Genomic DNA, 20,217 nt, shown 5'->3' on the forward strand with positions numbered 1-20,217 from the left:
ATGATGTCACGCAGGTCATAGGACAATTGTTTTGCTCCTAGGGACCGGAACTTTTACAAATGCAGGATTTATAAGCTTGTATCTCATTGGGATAATGTAATTGAAGCTGAAGGAGCTTATTTTTCTGAATAAAATACATTTGCCAGAAATTACAGTCTTTATTTCTCACTGCAAAATATGGCATGAACTTTTTTGGATACCTGGTAGTTAGAAATTTGTAATACAGAAGGAGCAAAGAAATAATTGCTTCAAGAATGAATAGGTGCTAAAGTGGTTACCTCTGATGCCAAATTTGGAGGCTGCACGGATGACAGTTCCCTCTCAATGGCTTTGGTTGCACACCAGCATTGGTGAGAAAGGATTTCCTCTTACCTGAATGAAAAATAACCTTTCCAGGTAATTGTCAGCTTGGACTGTAAGACTTCAAATGCCAAATCTACTCAGCATATAAGTGTTGAGTTTAATATCTTAAGTATCTAGACTAGTGTTTAATTTGGAAATTTACATACACCATTATCTTCATAGGAAATTAAAACATTGATTGACTGATTGAGTTGGCATTTTAGGTTTACTTTATGTTCAGTAAGGCAAATCAGGACTGGACCTGCTGTTTAAAGTGGGATCCAAACCACTATGTGCCTCCACCAGGTATCAAACCCGGGACCCCTTGATTACAAGGCAACAACGCAACCACTGCGCCATCAAGGAGGCTCGTAATTAAAACATAAAACCTCTTTCAGATATCTGTGGCACCCTCTGTCCATGCTATAAGAACCAGCATTTTCAAAGTTTGGAATACTTTTTTGTCACAGGAATGTTGTGAATCATTTGATTATCACTACTTTTGTCCATGCATTCTGAATAAATAATATTATTACAGTAGGAAATTGGTCTTTTCAGTTTTGTAAACCCTGTGCAGTGTAGTTTAACTTATTTTTTGACTGCTTAAGATTGGTTGTTGTGGTTAGCGACAGAAATGTAACATTTTTTTTCAATATCCTTGTTGAGATATTATATTTGCCAACTATGCTGGAAATATGGGTCTGTAGATAGGCTTCAATACTTTCAAAAATATTTACTCCTTTACAAATTTTTTCATGTTCGGCAAACTCCCATGCCCAGTCTGGGATCGAACCGGGGATCTTTGGTGGTGAATATGAAACTTGACCACCAAACGAGCAAGAGGAAGAGCAGGCGAGATGAGAAAGATGTAAATTAAACAGAGAAACCTCAGAGTGAAAGAAGATATTTGTGTGTACACATACATTTGGTGGTAAAGTTTCATATTCACCATCAAAATTCCCATGTTCAATCCCAGAGTGGGTACGAGAGTTCGTGAACGAAAAATTTGTAAAGTAGTAAATGTTCTTGAAAGTATTGAAGCCAATTAAACTTTAACTAAATTGTCAATTTGCAAAGAAACAGATCTAAAAATTGTATTATTTATATAATAGTACATGAAGTTTATATTTATTACTCGATAGCATGAGGAAGAGTTTCCGCGAGGCTCTTCCCTCCATAACAATGTTGCCAACTTAGCTCCCTTAGAGCCAGATTTGGCTCCTTCGTGCACTCGTTTGGCTGTGAACTGGGATGTCCGCCCTCATGCTCCACTATGGTGCCATCACTGGTTCCGGGCCACATAGACCAAATTTTGCCGCGAGTATATATTTTGCACGTGAAGTGATATTTATATTGGCTGCGTCGCCCCACCCCCTCATACCTCCCCAGCTACTTTTTTTTTATAGTGACGTGGCTGATATCAAGATGACATAACACTGTTATCCGGGAATCCTATATTTTCGATTTCATATAACCATCGGTGGATTATTGAGATGGGTGATTCTGCCAAATCTAGATGGTGAAAACTAATAATAAATTGTGATCACTTTAAAGTTAATGGTAATAGCAGCGCCCCCACCTCTTTGACACCTAAAATTACACTAGGAGTAACTTTATCCAGCAATCGTAAATCTAGCTCCTTGAAAGTCAATTTTAACTCCATTTAAGGTGAAATTAGCTCTTTTATGCACATCAGGTTTGGTAACACTGCCGGGATGGCTGTAGGATGCAAGGAGAAATCTTTTATGCTTATGGGAGTATTATTTTATTTGTTCTCTTTGGAATATCAAACTTCCGATGGCATAGAAAAATATATCAACGATAAGAGTACCAACTGAAGATTAAATTGACCGACAGAAAGTAGAAACTTCCATTTGATTAGCCATAACTTGAAGTTGATTCCCCATAAGGAATACATGGGATTCTGAATATTCTTATTCATCATATTTTTTTTTTAACTATTGTGTGTAGCTTAATAATCAACATAAAAAAAATGCTTCCACTTGCAACACGAGAAGAAATTCATCCTCTCCCCTATGCATTTTTTCTTTCTCATTCAGACGATATTGAAATAAATGCACAACTGGTGCGAAACTGTCACTCTACCCTTAAAAACAGTTCTGGTATATGATTTCTTCAGGCTGTTGCAAAGTTCCAAATATTGACTAATTGATGTCCAAGGACATTTTGGTAATCAGACTGGTCAGTCGAGAAATAAGTCTTTGGTATTTTGATGAAGTGATTATGAAGGCACATGCTGTAGCTGCATTGCAAGTTTAAAATATATTTTAAAGTTTTAGTTACAAATTAGTACCTCATATTAGCATTCCATGTTATTTAAACTGCACACCATATATCTTTACAATACATACTACCTACCCACCTTCATAGAATTTTCTGGCACCCCTAATTATTGAACAAAGAAAATCAACTTACTCATCTAAGGAGGTTTTTGTCTCCATCTGCTTCTGCACCATTTGCTTGATGAGACGTTCACCTTCAGATTCCACATGATCAGGAGCCTCATCCTCATAGCCAGAGAATGATGCATATACCTTTGAACGTGTATTGTGTACTGATGCCATTGCAACTCCACGGTGGTGTTTTATGTATTTACACTACACTGAAAGAAAAACAAATTTGTTACAAAACTGCTGACATTTTGACAGAGGAGAAAGAAAGGATAAAACAAATGCAATGAAATAACTGCTCAAAATAATGGTTGTTTATAGTTTATTTGTTAGTTCATCTGGATGCACCAAATATGTGTACTGTGTACAGTGTGTTTTAAAAGTCCTGCAAGATTCTAAAAACCCATATCTTTTAAAGTAATAGGTTTATTACAACAAAACATTGTTTGTTTTTCATCGCCAGAACTCCAGATGGGCACCATTCACATCCAAACACCAGGGCCGTAGCCAGAATTGACCTCCAGGGGGCTCACAAGTTATGAGGGGCAGGCTTTGTAAATCAAGCCCATTTTTCAAAGGTTTAACAGTGTTAAATTAAGGTAAATTATGTGTGTGGGGAGAGGGTGTTCATTAAGTTACATAAAGTTTAAAAATATCACACAAATACTACATTTTTCGATATCTTTTAAAGTATCACTTGAAATGCTAATTGGCTGCTACTGAAATCATCCCTTACTACACACTCCATACTACGTTTGATGATACAGATATTTATATCACCCAAGAAAAGATGGACATCCTAGTGCCTAGCATACATTCCACTCCCCGGTCTAAACAATAGAACTCCCCTTCATTCCCAAAACTTGGGAGTTGTTAACCTTTGACGCAGATGCGGAGGGAATTTGCATAATGACATCAAAGTCACAGATTTCTGCATAAATGGGAAGTTCCAACAGGGGCAACAAAGGTACAGATAAAGAAGCTCCCCTGTGAAGGAACTTTCTGAAGTCTACAGAAGAGAATCTCCTAATACTTGCCACTACTTGAGACTTCTTATAAATAAGATGAACGAATGTAATAGCTACTGTTTATGCTCCCTGAATTTATCCTTCACCGAAGTTGTGTGCTGTCTACATTTTCACTCTTCACTGCAAACAAATTGCACAAAATAGTTTTACCTAATGTCAAGGGGGCTGACCTCAGTGCAAGGGGGGCTAATGGTAGTTCCGGGGGGGGGGGGGCTGAGCCCCCCTGGCCCCTGCCTGGCTACAGGCCTGCCAAACACACTTGCAATCTTTGTTTAAATCCGAGAATTGGATTCTGACAGTGATAGTCTGGAATGTTGTGAATCACATGACATATCTTGAACTTCAGGTTGTCAAGATCTGTCTGTTTCTGTGCATACACCTGCATCTTGACATGCCCCACAGCCAGTAATCGCAAGGTGAAAGGTCTGGTGACCTTGCAGGCCAAGGTGTGGGCCCTCTGCGGCCGATCCATCTCTTCCCAAATTGACCATCAAGAAACTCATGAACTTCAAGGGCAAAGCGTGGGTGGGGGGGTGGGAGGGACCATCTTGCTGGAAATGGACCTCATTGATGATGCCTAACCTCGGAAGTTCCGGGGCAAATCGGTAACATGTTCAGGTAGCTAGCTGGTCCTGTACACCATGTCCTCTTCGAAAAAGAATGGACCAATGAGGTGGTCCACGCAAACTGCGCACCAGACATTGTCCTTGAGCATATCCCACTTGTGTGTCTCGAACTCATGTGGATTCTCAACCCTCCAAATTCAGCAATTGTGTCCATTCAGTTTTTCTGAAACATTGAACGTGGCTTCATCAGAGAAAAGAGCATTCACAAAATTCCTTCCCCATGTCCCAGTCCTCTTCTATCAGATCATGCACAAATCTCAACTTGTAGGGCCTAGGCTTCCACTTTCTTGCATAAGATACTGTGTAATGCAGTCCACTCCCAGTTCCAAGGATCTTCGTAAGATATTTCATTGGACTCTTGTTGCAAGTTCTCCTGCACTGCATCCACCACATCATCACTCGTTCTTGACCTCCCACTATGTTGCTAATCTGCTACACTTCCTGCAGCTTAAACATTTTGTACTATCTACAGATACTTGTCTCCGCTGAAGGTGTATTTCCAAACGTTGTTTGGAATCTTTCCATACCAAAACACAAGATTTTTAACTCAGTAAGCCATAACACGGACTGAGCTATTTCCTGCATCGTCATTTAGCAGTGGGGGCAGAACAAAATTTTAAATTTCATCTGCATAAAAGAGCAATATATTGTTGTAATAAACCTATTACTTTAAAGTTATAGGTTTTTAGAATCCTGCAGGACTTTTGAAAACATACTGTACGTATTTTCATTTTTCATACTAATCACTCAAATATCCTCTTGGAACACATACTGGAATGAAGGAGTTAAATATTTTGGGTGCATCGGCACATATGGCCATTTTGCAACCTTCAAAGTACACGAGGAAAAATCCCCTTATCTACGTTCTTCTTAAAGGTTCGCATAACCACTTTTTGTAGATGCAAAATAAACTCTGACAGTGGTTTTTTATTTTATTTTATCTGCGACGTATCATTCTGGTTTCCCAGACCTCTTTCAAGCTACACTAAGATCTACATACAATAACAGTTTACAACCAATTTACCTAGGAGGAAATAAGGACACAGTTATTCATTCCTTAGAAGTGTAGAGTGACTAGCCATGCGATGTTGTGTTATTGTATGTATATCTTAGTGTAGCTTGAAAAAGTTCTGGGAAACCAGAACGAAACGTGGCAGATAAAATAAAATAAAAAACACTAAAAATAACTGTCGTGAGATTATTTTGAATCCCCTTATCTAAAACCCTCACCTTGAAGTTTAAAAAAGGGGCGTAAAGAGCCCCTTGAGAAATGTTAAAAGTGCAAGGTTGTAAAGTGATTAGCACAAGAAGAACACCAGATTGAAAAGGTGAGAATACACTAAACATTCTCACAGACAGTGCAAGAGACGCGCTCTTCTCAAAAAGCTACAAACATTTCCTAAAACATGATCTCCTAACATGGGAAATAAACAGCAGGAAGATTTCACACTGAAGCAACATGGGTTGCTTCAGGATTTCACCAATCGGATACAGGCTTGTGCTTCCTGCCATGCCACTACGCTGTGAAACGTTGATGTTGGCTCATTCCCAAGCAACATGTGTGGCATGTCGCTTGTCACTCCGGTCTGAAATCTCCCTAAAAGATTGTCTGCGGGAAGTCAAATCGGCACTTTCCATAAGAATTAACGAACACTTAAAATAACATTAAGACAGGAGAGAGCATGTTCTTGCATGTCAAGAATGATCAGTGGGGTTATGAATTATGCCCTTGTAGTAATAAAATAAGTTTTAATTCATTATGTTCATATTGTATTGAGCCTTTTTTATAGCACACTCATTTTTGCATAATCTTGCCTTAAAAATGCAATTTTGCTCATTCTCACTATTCTGGATATCTGCACAATACACAGTATAAGTAAGGTAATCTTTTGTTTTTCAATTTAATCTATCCACAATTTTCATGATTAGACAAAAGTAACAGAAGCAAAGTAGAAATACGAAAAATGCAATAGAATTTTAAAAATTCAAGTAAATAAGTTGACTGATTGATTTGATATATTTCACTTCACTTTTCTGCTACTTTTGGCTAATTACAAAGATGAGGATGAGTGATGATACGATGAAATTGATGAAGGGAGACTCACAAAGAACACCCATGCGCAGGCTGGGATTCGAACCCAGGCCTCTGGAATCATTGCATGATGTACTAACCATTCTTCCATGGAGGTTGGCTCAAGTCAATAACTGTGCAACCAAGAAAATCAGTAAGTTCATGTTCACTGGTCATTTTGGAACTTTCTTTTTGTGTTTTTTTAATAAGTCTTTAGTACCTATAAATCCTTCATAATGATCAGAAAACAAATAAACTACACAGCAGATTATGTTGTGCTGGTTTCTTTCTGACATCGCCAAGGAAAATAAGTAAGATAACTGCAAGTTTCACTTAGATTGGTCAGCTTAACAACGTAAGTGTAACTTAGACTATTTCTCATAATAAGTGAGCTATGCACACCTATTGAATTACAGTAAAGTTAGCGTAAAGCAACCTTGGGCAACTTGTATGCTATTGTGTAGCCTGGCCAGCACACTGTGCTTTGCACCTCAATACTTACTGCCTCACAGTGTTGCCACTGTGTGTGTGCATTACTGGTGCCCGAGTATAATTTTGTGTGTAATGCAATGATGTGTTGGATATCTGGGTTTTGAAGTATAAGGCGAGGGTGGAGATTTAACCTTTTTTCTGGTGCCAACAATATGTTTCCCAAATGTGAGCTTTTGGTCGAAAACAATCCCCAGGTCTTTGCGAGAGGATATTGCTTTGACGTTATTGCCAGAGACCGAGTAAGATGCGTGTAACTTCATAGCATGTTCTGTGAATTTCTTCTGTAAGTCTGGCAATGGTGCTCCCTCCTCTCCATACCTCTCACAACATTACAGTAATCTTTCTCACTCTAAGTTGCAGGTGTGCACAGAAGAGCATTCTTTGACAATTAAAAGCAGTTACCCAGGCCTGGTGTACAGGGATCTGAAGATTGTAGTGCAACATTCTCAGCATGTACACTCACCTACTTCACTTAGTACTCTGGCAGTTTGTTTGTTTATACAGCATATTTGCAGAAAATACAATTAAACCTACAAGTGTATCAATATACGCTGTATAAAACATACCTTATTACCAACTTCGTTGTTCGTACATCAGTACTGAAACTGGAATTCAAGGTGTATGGCATACATTGTTGCAAATTTTTGTTATTTTTCCTTAGGTATTGTACACATCATCCTCTAGCGTCAGTGATAAAGTAGTCCACTTTGCACTCGCATAGGCTAATGTGTACTGGACTGACAGTTTAAAAGAGCTCTCTTTAGCACTGTACAATGCAACTCTACTGGGAACTGAATCCCTTGATTAAAAGGTGATAGTATAAACAGGCATGGTCCCTCCCAGCTGGCAGATTTTTGGACATATCATTATGCCTAATATTTTTGAAGACTCAAATTTACTGTCCTTGTTTAACGGGCTTGAGAATATTCCTTCAAGTCCGATTTAAGTCCACTTCATAATAAGACTAATCGGAACTTGACTTACAAGTTAAATTTGCACTGTGCTACATGTCTCCAAAGGGTATCGAACCCTGATTACCATTGACAGGGTGGATAAAAATCACAATACGTATAGATGTTTTTTATGAAAGTTTTTCCTAGTAAACAGCCCTGTAAAATATTTGAACAGTTTGATTAAAGCAAATACAACATTAATGTATGATAAATATACATTTTTGTGTTTCTGACACTGTATATATGAACCTACCATTGAAATATTTGCTGAGTGCGTTAATGAAACTATAATACATAATTTCAGTTACTTTTCTTCCAGGGAAAATAAAAATTCTGGATGTATTGTGCAATTGTAACTTAAAATATTAACTCAAATATTTTTATAGTCTTTGTAGCTGGATTTTGGGCAATTTTTTAATGATGGTTTGAAAAATATGAGCTGCCATGTTTATTTACAGATTAAAGATAATTACACTATTAGTACTTTGTATATTTTTCTACCCAAAATGTTTGCTATGTGCGCCTATAAAAAATTATTGAATTTTAAATCGAGAGAAACGTAAGTGTGTTTACATCTCCTGTCATATGAGCTTCATCCCATCAGTACATATAATTTGTTTCCTTTATTTTCCTTTCTTAGACAGGGTGGCTACAGACAAGCAGAAATGAAATTCCCCGACTTTTCCAGGACAAATTTTGCATTTTTTCCCTGACAATTTTGAACTAAATCCACGTACTTGTACATGCAAAAGAAACTCTTACTTAATACAGTCCATACCTGAAAGCTGTATCCATATTAGCTTCCAAGAAATTGACTAAATATCTCTAGGACTCATATTCGTTCTGAAAAATTGTGAATTTGAAAAATTATTACAATTCACAAGCTAGGGAGGGACTTTTACATGGCTTTTCTCATTTCCACGCAGGCTTAAATAATATATATTTGATTATTTTTAAAGTTATGACTAAATGAAATTACAGAATTAGTTGTTTTTAATCAAGAAATTTTGTAATGTCTCATTCTTCTAAGCCTTTCTCATTATTAAATGTTGATATTTCGCCTGCCACTTGCAAAAACCATGACTCCAAACTTATTTTTGAAGCATTAACACTTGTATCCTACATCTCATTTCTATATAAAGCAAACAACCTAATCCATACACACATGATTGAGATATTGGTATGATGAATTCGCAGCTTGTTTGATGTGAACATGGCATCCACTTCACATCCAAAACCCACTCCTTGGGACTAAATGTTCCGAAAGTGAAACAATGGAATTGTACAAAACACAGTGGCATACTACCTTACAAACATTCACAGTATATCCAAGTACCGTGAAACTGACAACACACTGTTATCTATATTGCAGAGTGAGTGAGTGAGAGAGAGAGAGAGAGAGAGAGAGAGAGAGAGAGAGAGAGAGAGAGAGAGAGAGAGAGAGAGAGTGTGAGAGAGAGAGAGAGAGTGTGAGAGTGTGTGTGAGAGAGAGAGAGTGTGTGTGTGAGTGTGTGTGTGTGTGTGTATACACACAATATTAAAAACTTAACGCAAGCATACATAGTGTGTATTATAGTAGGGGAATCTACTGCAGTGCACAGGTATCTGATTTTGCTAATCAGACAGGATAAGATAGGAACATGCTATTAATAACAGCGTCCGTAAGTTTAAAGTTTATATACGAGGCACGTCCAGAAAGTAAGTTCCGATAGCGTTGGATCACTGCGCTAGTGGTTGGAGCACAATGTGCACATACAGATAGAAAGAGGAACTTGTGAGAGGTGTAAGGACTGGATACTATAACTGACGGTATGGTCAGACAATTCATGGAAGGCAGACCCATCATGCACGACCCCACACACCTGACTGCAAGTGGGCTCTTTGCATCACTTTAAGTGGGAGCCCCGACCTCACATGCTACTACTTTCTTCTCTTTCTTCAGCTGAAGCAGTTTCTCGCAGGACATATGTTTTGACAGTAACGCTGCTGTACAGACTGTTCAGCTTTTTGGAAGCAGACACATGGCATGGGCAACAAAATTTAGTGCCACACTACAAGAAATACCTGAAGAACGGTGGTGAATATATAGAAAAGTAAGTTATAGGTCACTGTAATTAAGACAATAAAATGTGCATTCTGGACCATCCTCGGATCAAGCTTCAGACTGTTAAATTCAATAACAGTAGACAAAAAGTGAAAATTCAGTAGAGCTGGCAGAGAAACATTGATTACTGATGAAAATGATATGTTTTAGAATTGAGAGCCTGAAAGTTTGTTCCTCGAAATGTTGTACTACATCAGACAAAAAATTGGATGTATAAGAGTGCCATGCATGCATTTTTATGCCATAGTGAGACATTTTGTCACAATTCGACATTAGTCAGATTTAAGTTAGTCTTGAAGATTTCCTGGCGACGATTGATGAAATGATTCTCTCAGGCTATCGATCAGGTGAGTTGTGGAAAATATTCCAAGCTTTCGAAGGCTTGGAATCTTTTCCACAACTCATCGTGGTCAATAGCCCGAAAGAATCTTTCATTAGTCAGATTTATCTGACAAAAATTACATGCATCAATGGAGCCTAAATATTCGGCGGATCACATGTCGTTCCACAGCATACGACAAAAAATTCAGGTTGGATAAAAGCCCTCATTCATTTCAATGTTCCTTCAGAATGTCCACACAATGCTGTACTATGGTGTTGGACATCTGTCGGACAGCGCAAGTCTGGTGCACCCCTTATGCATGAAAAAAAAAAAAAAAAAAAAAAAGTCAATACATTTTAAATGCGACATCAAATGTGTCTGCCTCACTGGAAATTTCTCCTCCCGTTCTATCACTTGTTTCTGGAACCTTGGTTGTGTCCAATGCATAATAGAGACCTAAAAATTTACGCCAAAGGCTGGCAAGATGATTTCCCATATAAGTACAGCACTTATTAAGACTTCAAAATCAAATGTCTGCAACCTGCAACCTGGGACAAGCACTGTTCCATCTATCGGCAAACATATTTACCTTCTTCGATTAGATACAACGCCCCTACAGCAAAGGTCTCCTTTTCATTTGGCCATACCTTATACTTTCAACAAAAGTGATTCTAATATCTACAAAATCCTTATGGACATTATTCTATAAATTATTTATTTAAATCAATCCACCTTGACAATAGGTTTTTCTTCCCTTTGTTTATTCACTTTATTCATCATATCAGATGGTTCAGTTTACGATAGCAATGAGTAGTTCAGTATTTTGATTAACATACATAAAATAATGACTATTCCAGCCCTGACCCCCTGATTTTGCATAACAACACTTTCATCTCTAGAACACGAGAGTTGGCTTCATTCATGTTCACAATACGACATGGGTCATTCCATGTCAAATCAGCCAATAAAAATATATTTTTGAACTTTTAGGATTCAGATTTTTTGGGCTCTTAATTTTTGAGTTATTCACTTTCTAAAAAGCAATAATCCCAAAATTTGACATTTTAAAATCTTTAAACAGCCTGTAGTTCAAGAACTATTTGACCTAGAGAACTCTAATTGGTGTTCTTCTCTTGTTTTTAATGAGATTTAATTTGAAATGCAGGTATTTGAATTTTGTAATTTAAAAAAATGAAAATCTCTAAAAACACCCCTTTTAATTTTTTTTGCAGACATCAATTGACTATTTGTGTGCAAAATTTCATAATGTGACTGCTTCATATGGAAATTATTTCTTTTTCTATTGCTATGTTTAAAATTTGCTTTTCTTTTTAACTTTCATGTTAAACCATAACTACAAGCTGAGTGGTTCATATTAATCTAGCTATTTTATAATTTTTAGAAAATGTATATTTATCACTTTCAATATCCTTGCAACTATATGTTAAACATCAATCCTCCTTTCCTTTCCCAGTTATTCAATCAGTGAAAATATTTTCAGTAATAAGAAAAAAAAAGCATTGCATACAAAGGAAGTACTTTAGATATTTCTGCCGTACACATTGCTTTCGCAACTCTAACAGAGCTTGCTGTAACATTTCCTCTAATTATCAAATTGTTTCTGAAACATGCATAACCACGGTGGCCACTCTAGGACCTTGATAAAATTAAGGTATAAATCCCAGTTTTCAAGGCAAACTTTCCAAAAATTCAAGGGTACAAGTAGATGCTTTCTCTATTTCAGCCTTAATTATTGCCGCTTCTCGCCACCCACACGCATACACACACAAATCTATTAACAATATAAAGGGTCAGTGAAATTCTAATTTACCCAAAAATTCTAATTCACTTCAAGATATCTTGTAATGATCTACCGTCTATCAGATAGATTGTTTTGCAAAGTACACTAACAAAGCAAACGGATGGAGAGAAATCAGTTTTATTTTCAAGGGAGCTTTCTTCTCTTTTTCTTCCTATACAAAAATAAGAGCTAAACTGAAAAACTTGCCTCAGGGAATTAATAAATATGTATGAATTCAATGAGATTTGGATTAATAAAATTGCAATTTTTCACGTCTACGGAGAAAAATTCACGCATAATTCCCGGTGATTAGCCACCCTGACAACTGAGGTTCAACTGTCCGGTATTCCTGTCATGTTTTATAATAACCTAATTTTTTAAAAAAATAAATAATCAGTTGTAAACATGTGTTTGCCACAATAGTAAAATTTGCAACTAAGCAAAACAATGGCTTCACTTTTGTACTGTAAAAAGCTGTGTTTCCTGTTAGTTCAATAGCTTTAGTGAGCCTAAAAAATTAAATGTATACTCCTGTTCAGATAAAAAGTGGTACCAACTTCAACTGTCCAACCTCAAAATGTGCCACTTTGTGAATAGGAGCACACATTTTATCGTAATTCAGTACAGTACTTCAAAACATAATGTATTAACTTAAAGACATGGAGAAATGGGTTCCTGCCCTTTTGTGTTTTGGTAGCCTTAAAACAAAATGGAGGGAAGGTGGAAACATTGGTGAGGAGGTAGGGTTGCGATTCTCGGTGATGATAAAATGAATTTTTCAGATAAGAGAGCCTGCGGCTCAATTAAGTTTAAAAAAATTTGAACAGTGAACATTAAGATGTCAAAGTACCAAGTGTTTTCTTTGGATAAGGCAAACATTAATGGTGACATTCAGGATAAGGACAGATATTTTGGTTTTGGTGATCTTCAGAAACAGTGAATAAATTATCTGAAACCAAAGAGGTTCATTATAAGCAGAGTTTTCAGTGTACAGTTCTGGATGCACAAAAATTACTTTTTATCCGTTATATATCCGATCACACATGTTCTTCTTCAGACAATTTTCAAAACCAGAGACAAAAGTAATTTTTGTGCTTGGGAAACAAAGTTAGACAATACAAACAAAATACACATCAGAGCAATAACTAGTAAAATAATTGAAGTCAAGAGAAAAGCAGTGAGTAAAAATCACAAGATATACACCACCTAACTGCATCACCAAAGGTTTATGTATTGGTTACGTCAAAGTAATATTCTACTACAAGGAATTCTTGTTTGTTTAGTGTTCTTGCATGCATTTTGCTTGTACTTTTCATCTTTTTGTTCTTAAAAACCACCCTTTCAGAGCTTGCTGCATCCTGTTGATAAGGACAACGGGCTCTGCATGATATGAATTATTCCCTTCTAGCGCACCAGAGCTTTTCTGGAAGAACATCCATGTAATTCAGCACAAACCAGCAGGATAAAGTGACCAATACAGTTATGCCCCATGCAATATACAACCAGAATATTCAAACTATCAAGGTTTTCTGCCACAAAGCAACTGCATATAGGTAACTCCTGCGACGTTTCGGGACGCAACTGCCCCCTTCCTCAGGCTGCTCACGTTTAGGTTATGTATAAATCATAACCACGTCGACCTCTTCATAGGTACAGGATATAGGATTGGTAAAAGGTGTGTGGTTAAAAAAACAATAAAAATCTAAAACAAAGCAACTGATTGATTTGGTTTATTTTACTGCAACTTTTGGCTATGAGGATGAGTGATCATATGATGAAATTGATGAAGGGACACTCACAAAGAATGGCCCAGTCCTGGAGCCCCAAAGTAATTGTTCTTGCACTTATGATAAATGTTTATGTTAGTGTGAGGAGTATGTGTGCAATTAAAATTATATTTTTACTTTCTGCAATGTTATGAACAATATGAAAATTAAATTATATTGAGCTGCCAAAATTACACAATAAAAATATTAGCCAGTCATCGTTATCAGTGATGTGTGACCCTTCACTAGCAATTACCAAATTCTTCATAGCCTACTATTGTAGCCATTCTCAACATACAGATATATAATGTACACAACTATATTTTTGTAATAAATGTCTGTACAGCTTTATGTTTGAAAAAAAAGGTAATAAAATCTGTTTAGATAAAATTTTTGCCAATGACTTCTGCATTTATCAGAAAATTTACACACAAAATTACTGTGAACTTTAATTGTTATTTTCCTCACCCCTTACATACAGATCTTGAGTTATTTAATATTGTTATTCAACCCTTTCATCTTCTCTTACTTACATAAAGTTACAGCACGTCAACTTAATTTCTATTATTTGCTAATTTCAACAATGTAAAAACATGCACCGAAACTGTTTGAACAATTCTTCCTGATGTCTCTAAATCACACTAAACTACATAAATGCTATAAAAATAATAAAACATTTTTTTTTATACATCTTCAGTGACACAATGCAAAATCATTCAAATGCAGCAGTACTTAACTATCAGGGCACTAGTTGTTCTACGCTTGTTGCATATTATCATTGTATAATATCACCTTAAAATTTAGTTGCAATAACAATGCTAGTTTTGAAGATTAGACAGGAGTATAAAAGTAAACAAAAAATCAATATGAAAAGAATGTGTATTTCTAATTCAATTCTTAACAATAGATCAAATTATTTTGTGACAGGTCCATCTATGTAAGCTTGTAAGTGGTAAGAATGATATTGTGAACATAAACATTACATCAATTATGGATATTGTGCACTGGTCAATTTTGAGTTTTGAAGAAGCATATCAATTATATATAAAAAAGGAAGGTCTTGCACAGATAAACAAGCAAATTCTTAATGAATAAAAATTTACAGAACATGTTTCACAAGAATTAATCTTTCACTAACATAGACATGTTAACTTCAGGGAAGCAGAAACAAGAACAAAGTAGAATGAAATTCGTCACAGAGCAACAATATCTCAAACATTGACATTTTTAGCAAGTGTAAATTACGATACACAATATTCTTGGTTAATCTCGTGGAAATTTTTAATTTAGGAATATTTCTCTCTCTCGATATAACATTCTTTTCTTAACTTCCTAAAACTGACCAACTCCAAATCACCTAATAAAGTATTTTCATTCACTTGTTTCATCTAGTGAACAGTCTTCATTCTGCGAACGAACATGTTTCGACTGCTTAGTGGAAGCAAAATCACCATACGACTTCAAAACCTTCTCAACAGCAAACTGATACAACTCCTTATTCACTTTCCTCAATTTACGGATTTCCTCCTGATGTACAATGCGATCAACCACCTCTGGCTGGAGGGAAGGTGCATCCATTACGTCAAATTTCTCATTGCCAACTGTCTGCTTCTCATTTACAATTACAAATTTCTCATTGCCAACCGTCTGCTTCTCATTTACAATTACATCAACGATAAAGTCAGAATCCTCTTCACCCTGGCTTCTTTGAAAGCTGTGCAAAGATATAGTTGGCTTGAGATCGTTGGAGAAGATATGCTTTGGGGCTATTGTGAAAAATGCATTTGTTATTGGTCCCTTGTGCGGTATTGTACGTATGCACTGTCTGCTTGGTATGTTCCATACTTTTACCTGTGCATCTGCTGATCCGGAAAGAAGAGTAACATTATCAACCGAAACAGACAGGCACGTAATGGTTTTGGTGTGACCAACAAACGTGACCTCCTTTTCTTCTCGGGTCAAATGATACTCTTGCATACGTGGTGGAGCTTCCAGACTGAACTGATAGATTTTGCCGTCAGAACCGCCGACAAACACAGTGGATTCTGTCATGTCCAAAGCCACAGAATGAAGCGCAACATCAAACACCAAAGAAACCAGCAGATCTCCAGAGGTGAGGTCGTAGAGTTTGCAAGTATGATCTGCCGAAACTGACGCCAGCCGTCCCCTCGCTCTCCCATGTCCGATACATATATCTGTGACAGGTGCGGAATGATCGGAGAACATGTACAGAGGTTCGTTTTGGATGCTGACGGACGGGAGGAATTCTTCAGACATGGAAATCAGGTAAGCAAGAACCCACACCAAAATCACACCATCCTCACCGGCCGTGACGATGCAAGATCCGTCATCCGTAAACCGAATACACGAGATGGGTTGATAATGCCTTCCTGTCACAGCAAGCAGACGGCCAGATGACACGTGCCACACATGGAGCTTCTCTTCTATTCCACACACACAATACATCCCGTTTGGAGAAACACTCAATGAGTTGACTCGTCCTGGGCACACCATCCGGATCTGAAGCTGTTCGTTTTTATTCAAAGCCCAAACATGTAGTAACGGTTTCACTCTATCTCCTGATATCAAGTAATCATTTCCAATGAGCGACAAGGAGCGTGACATCGAAGCTCCTCCTTTGTAAGTCATTAGCATTGTGCATGCTCGTGGATTCCAAACACATGCCGTCCACAGCTGAGCAGACGCATCGCTTGTTACGGCTACTTCCAAAACATCTGCCATTGCTCAATGTACAGTGATCCAGAGAGATTCAAGGAATATCTTCCTAAAATAATAGAAAACAAAACCACATTCAAGGAGTCACATCAACACTTCCACACATTATTGTTACATTAAAATATATAACAGACAGTGAAGGAAGCACACTAGGTTGGATGTAGAAAATAATTATCATACATTCTTCTCCACACATTAAAATTTGGAAATTAAACTAAATTGACACCAACATATATGTCTATGATACATTTGTTCACCTATTTTTAAACTTTTAGTACATTTCTGTTGAAAACTGATGTTTAACACTAACTTTCAGAAATGTGCATTTACCAATTCAGAAACGATGAAAAAGTATCTGACAAGGTAATGAATTACGAGAAAGGGTAAAACTTTACATTTTCCAGGAATCTTCCTTCGATACACACTGTTTTATTGTATTGGAACTGAAAATGTTAAAGTATTTATTTTTAAAGGAGATTAACCAAGCATGACAGACCCACAAAATAAAATTATTAATTTGTTTACACTCATCTGTGTTATCAAAACAAGGTTCCCACGTGAACTCCAAATTATTTTCCTCGAGTTTTCCAAAATTCTCAATTTTTTTCCAGAGTACCAATACATAGTAAGTAGATTAATTTAAATTCATTTTACATTCCCCTTCATGGTCTGTGTCTTCACTAGGGACAGACATGCATGGTGGAGTGGTTAGTACAGTGCTCTACGATGCCAGGGGTCCCAGGTTCGACTCCCGGCTGGGGCATGATTATTCTTTGAGTGTACCTATATCAGCTCATCTTCGCAATTAGGCAAAGATGGCAGAAAAGCGAAGTAAAATAAAGCAAATCAAAAATATTATGGATGTGGTAGATTAACCTGCGCTATAACAATATTGGCCAATATAGGTTTATTGGTTTTATTAAAAATATTACCAATCTTATTCATACTTTTGACAAACAGAAATATACATGCAAAATAATATTATCGGAGTGACTATCTTCACCAGGTGAGCTTTTGAGATATTTTCACCAAGTTTTAAACTACACATGTGCACGATCTATAACCTGGCCTGGCACATGGGGGTCCGTGGTCACATACTACACCCTCGATTTCGCAAGGATATTTTTTTTAATGAAGATTGTGTTTCAAATTGTGAAGAACAAAATTCTGGAGCGCGGAAACAAGTATTTATGAGTGTACAGCCGTTTAAAGTTGCGAGGTGGAAGTCTACTTGCGGCCATGTTAGTTTTGTTGCACACGTACCGAAGGATATATGTAAAAGTCTGTTTTTTAGAGCTATACCACAAGAAATTTCATAAAATTTGCTGGTTCCAAATTTCCCGCCGATTCCAGGCTCCGCCCCTGGGGTAATCAACTTACCGCCCGCTACCGCGGCCCTGCCTTTCTCTAGAGTCTCATTTAAAGGAATGTTTTAATGTTATAAAAATGTAAGTTTCGTAGCACGTAGATCTCTAAAAATTACCTTCCGTGATAGTTTTAAACTCCCTTTCTTAGAATAAACTTCAATTTGGACGAAAAAATTTGAAATGTGCTCGAAATCGAGGGTGTACAATATGACCACTGAGCCGCATATGGACACACGCATTCATTAGTTGTTGAGAACATGAATGCGAGAACAAAAACACTACATTGATGAAGATTCCATCACATAATAAATCACATGGTCTAATGCTCCTCGGCAGTTCCATATTTTTTTTTAAGAGCAACCACTGTGTAATGAATTTCACAAGTTATATAGGAGGATAAAACAGACATATAAAATAATGACATTAAGTGTGACATTTTGAGAAACTAATAAAGTTGTAAAAAATGTTACACACAACTTGAAAAAAAACCATGTCCTGAAGAGTAAATTGTCCAACTTATAAGGACATCACATTACCACTGAAGTGTTTTTGTTGCATGAAAACTGATCATGTGTGTGGAAAGACAGAAATTTCTAATGTACGTGAGATGGTTAGGTATATTATGCTTTAAGATTGGTGTGAATGAATTATTTACAAAACACCGAATATAATGGTCACGAAATATAATAGCAGCAGTATTTCATAAAATAAAATAACAATGCTGGTGAAAATGGTACTAATCTGATATTCCCCGGACAGATTTCTTCATTTTTACAGAAGAAACTAGTTACGGTAATAAGTTCCTGTAGCATTGTCTAACATCTGGAAGGTGTTTTGTGTGATGTAACGGATTTCTTCAAATTTAAAAGTTTGGGGCTTATTTGGGGGCAGGTGACTCCAGCCAATTTCTAACATGCCTTTAACAGGGAGTCTATAGAGAAAGCCAGGGAGCCGGAGCGGAGCGGGGCCGCGTTTGCCGTTTGGGGCGGTAGGTCAATTACCCCAGGGGCAGAGCCCGGAATCTGTGGGAAATTTGGACTCAAAAATTTCAAACGAAAATAATTTGTTTCTTTAAATTTCCCACCGATTCCAGGACGAAAAACGTGAATACACGAAGAAGTTATAGGTGTCCGCGGAATATCAGATTTTTACCGTGAAAATAACTCTGCTACTAGTTTCGCCACCTGATGACAGTAGTCACACCCAAGACTTGTAGTCAAAAGTATAACATAATTCTTCTGGAAAAAACAAGCATTAAGAATTCATTACTCCTCTAAAACATGCATATATATATATTGCGAATTCATATGATATATGATTATGATAACATCCAGCAATGAGAAGTTGAGCCAGTATATGTTCATATTTATATTTCTAGACGATTGTTTCCTTTAAATATAACAAGTCTTTGCAGATTTTAACTTACGTGGGACATCGTTTGGAATCAAATATCTCTGTTATTTGTGCCTTCCTAACGTTGGAACCACTTTTATATTACATAAAACATTGAAATTTGTCGATTAAAAAAAGGTTCGACGTAATTCTCGAGGGGGTACAGTGGGTAAACGGCCCCAATGATTCCCACCACGTGGTAATTGTCTCGTTTACTGCGGCGGCGATTGTTATTTACTTTCAAAGATATAAACTTCAAATATACGAAGCTGAATGTTACGTACCTCTTGCTAGTTCATACAACTGTCAGTTTCGGGATGTTATCAGTTTGCTTCTAGCAGTACACGAACCAAATACAAACACCACACATGTATTTCTCATTCCCACCAATGTAGAAGACAAGTGAGTGAAAATGAACTCATGTTTGGTTTCTGTTCCTATGCGTCTGCGCGACGCGAATTCTGTTCTTCTTTCTCCATCTTCTTATTCCCTAGTTCCATATTATAATACCTACATCGCGAAAGGATAGTCAATGGTTGTTGATTAGAAATGTAAAACGTATCGCTTCAAACGTGAACCGACTGCTGGTGGTCTCATTGGACGCGGCCAAGTAGAAACGAATGCAAATGAAATGAAAAACATTGTCTATGCGTTCATAATCTTCACGAGTGGTTGGCGGAAGGGGTGTGCGGGATTCCAAAACGTCGGGAGCGGGTTCAGGAAAAAAAATTTCCCGTCCCGTCCCGATCCCGACTTCGGGAAATGACTTCTCGACTTTTCAGGATCCCGAGCAGTCTTCTGCTTCT

At 37.1% G+C, this 20,217-nt stretch overlaps 1 protein-coding gene across 2 annotated transcripts in view; it reads right to left on the minus strand.

The window, feature by feature from the left end:
• LOC145993737 (WD repeat-containing protein 18-like) overlaps positions 1-19,853 on the minus strand; it is a 47,745-nt gene extending 27,892 nt beyond the window's left edge. Inside the window, exons 1-2 of one of the 2 annotated variants that reach the window (XM_083129485.1) lie at positions 19,696-19,853; positions 2,779-2,965 (exon numbers count right to left, since the gene is read on the minus strand). In XM_083129485.1, coding sequence (XP_082985611.1) covers positions 2,779-2,927 — 149 coding nt within the window. In that variant the 5' untranslated portion in view covers positions 2,928-2,965; positions 19,696-19,853. Of the gene's footprint in view, positions 1-2,778; positions 2,966-14,777; positions 16,702-19,695 lie in introns of those variants that run through there. The other variant, XM_083129484.1, reaches the window with a different exon arrangement.
• Between the last annotated feature and the right edge of the window lie 364 nt (positions 19,854-20,217).

Source organism: Lepisma saccharinum, chromosome 10 (assembly GCF_977018435.1).
Source record: "Lepisma saccharinum chromosome 10, izLepSacc3.1, whole genome shotgun sequence".
In the NCBI taxonomy this organism is placed as follows: domain Eukaryota; kingdom Metazoa; phylum Arthropoda; class Insecta; order Zygentoma; family Lepismatidae; genus Lepisma; species Lepisma saccharinum.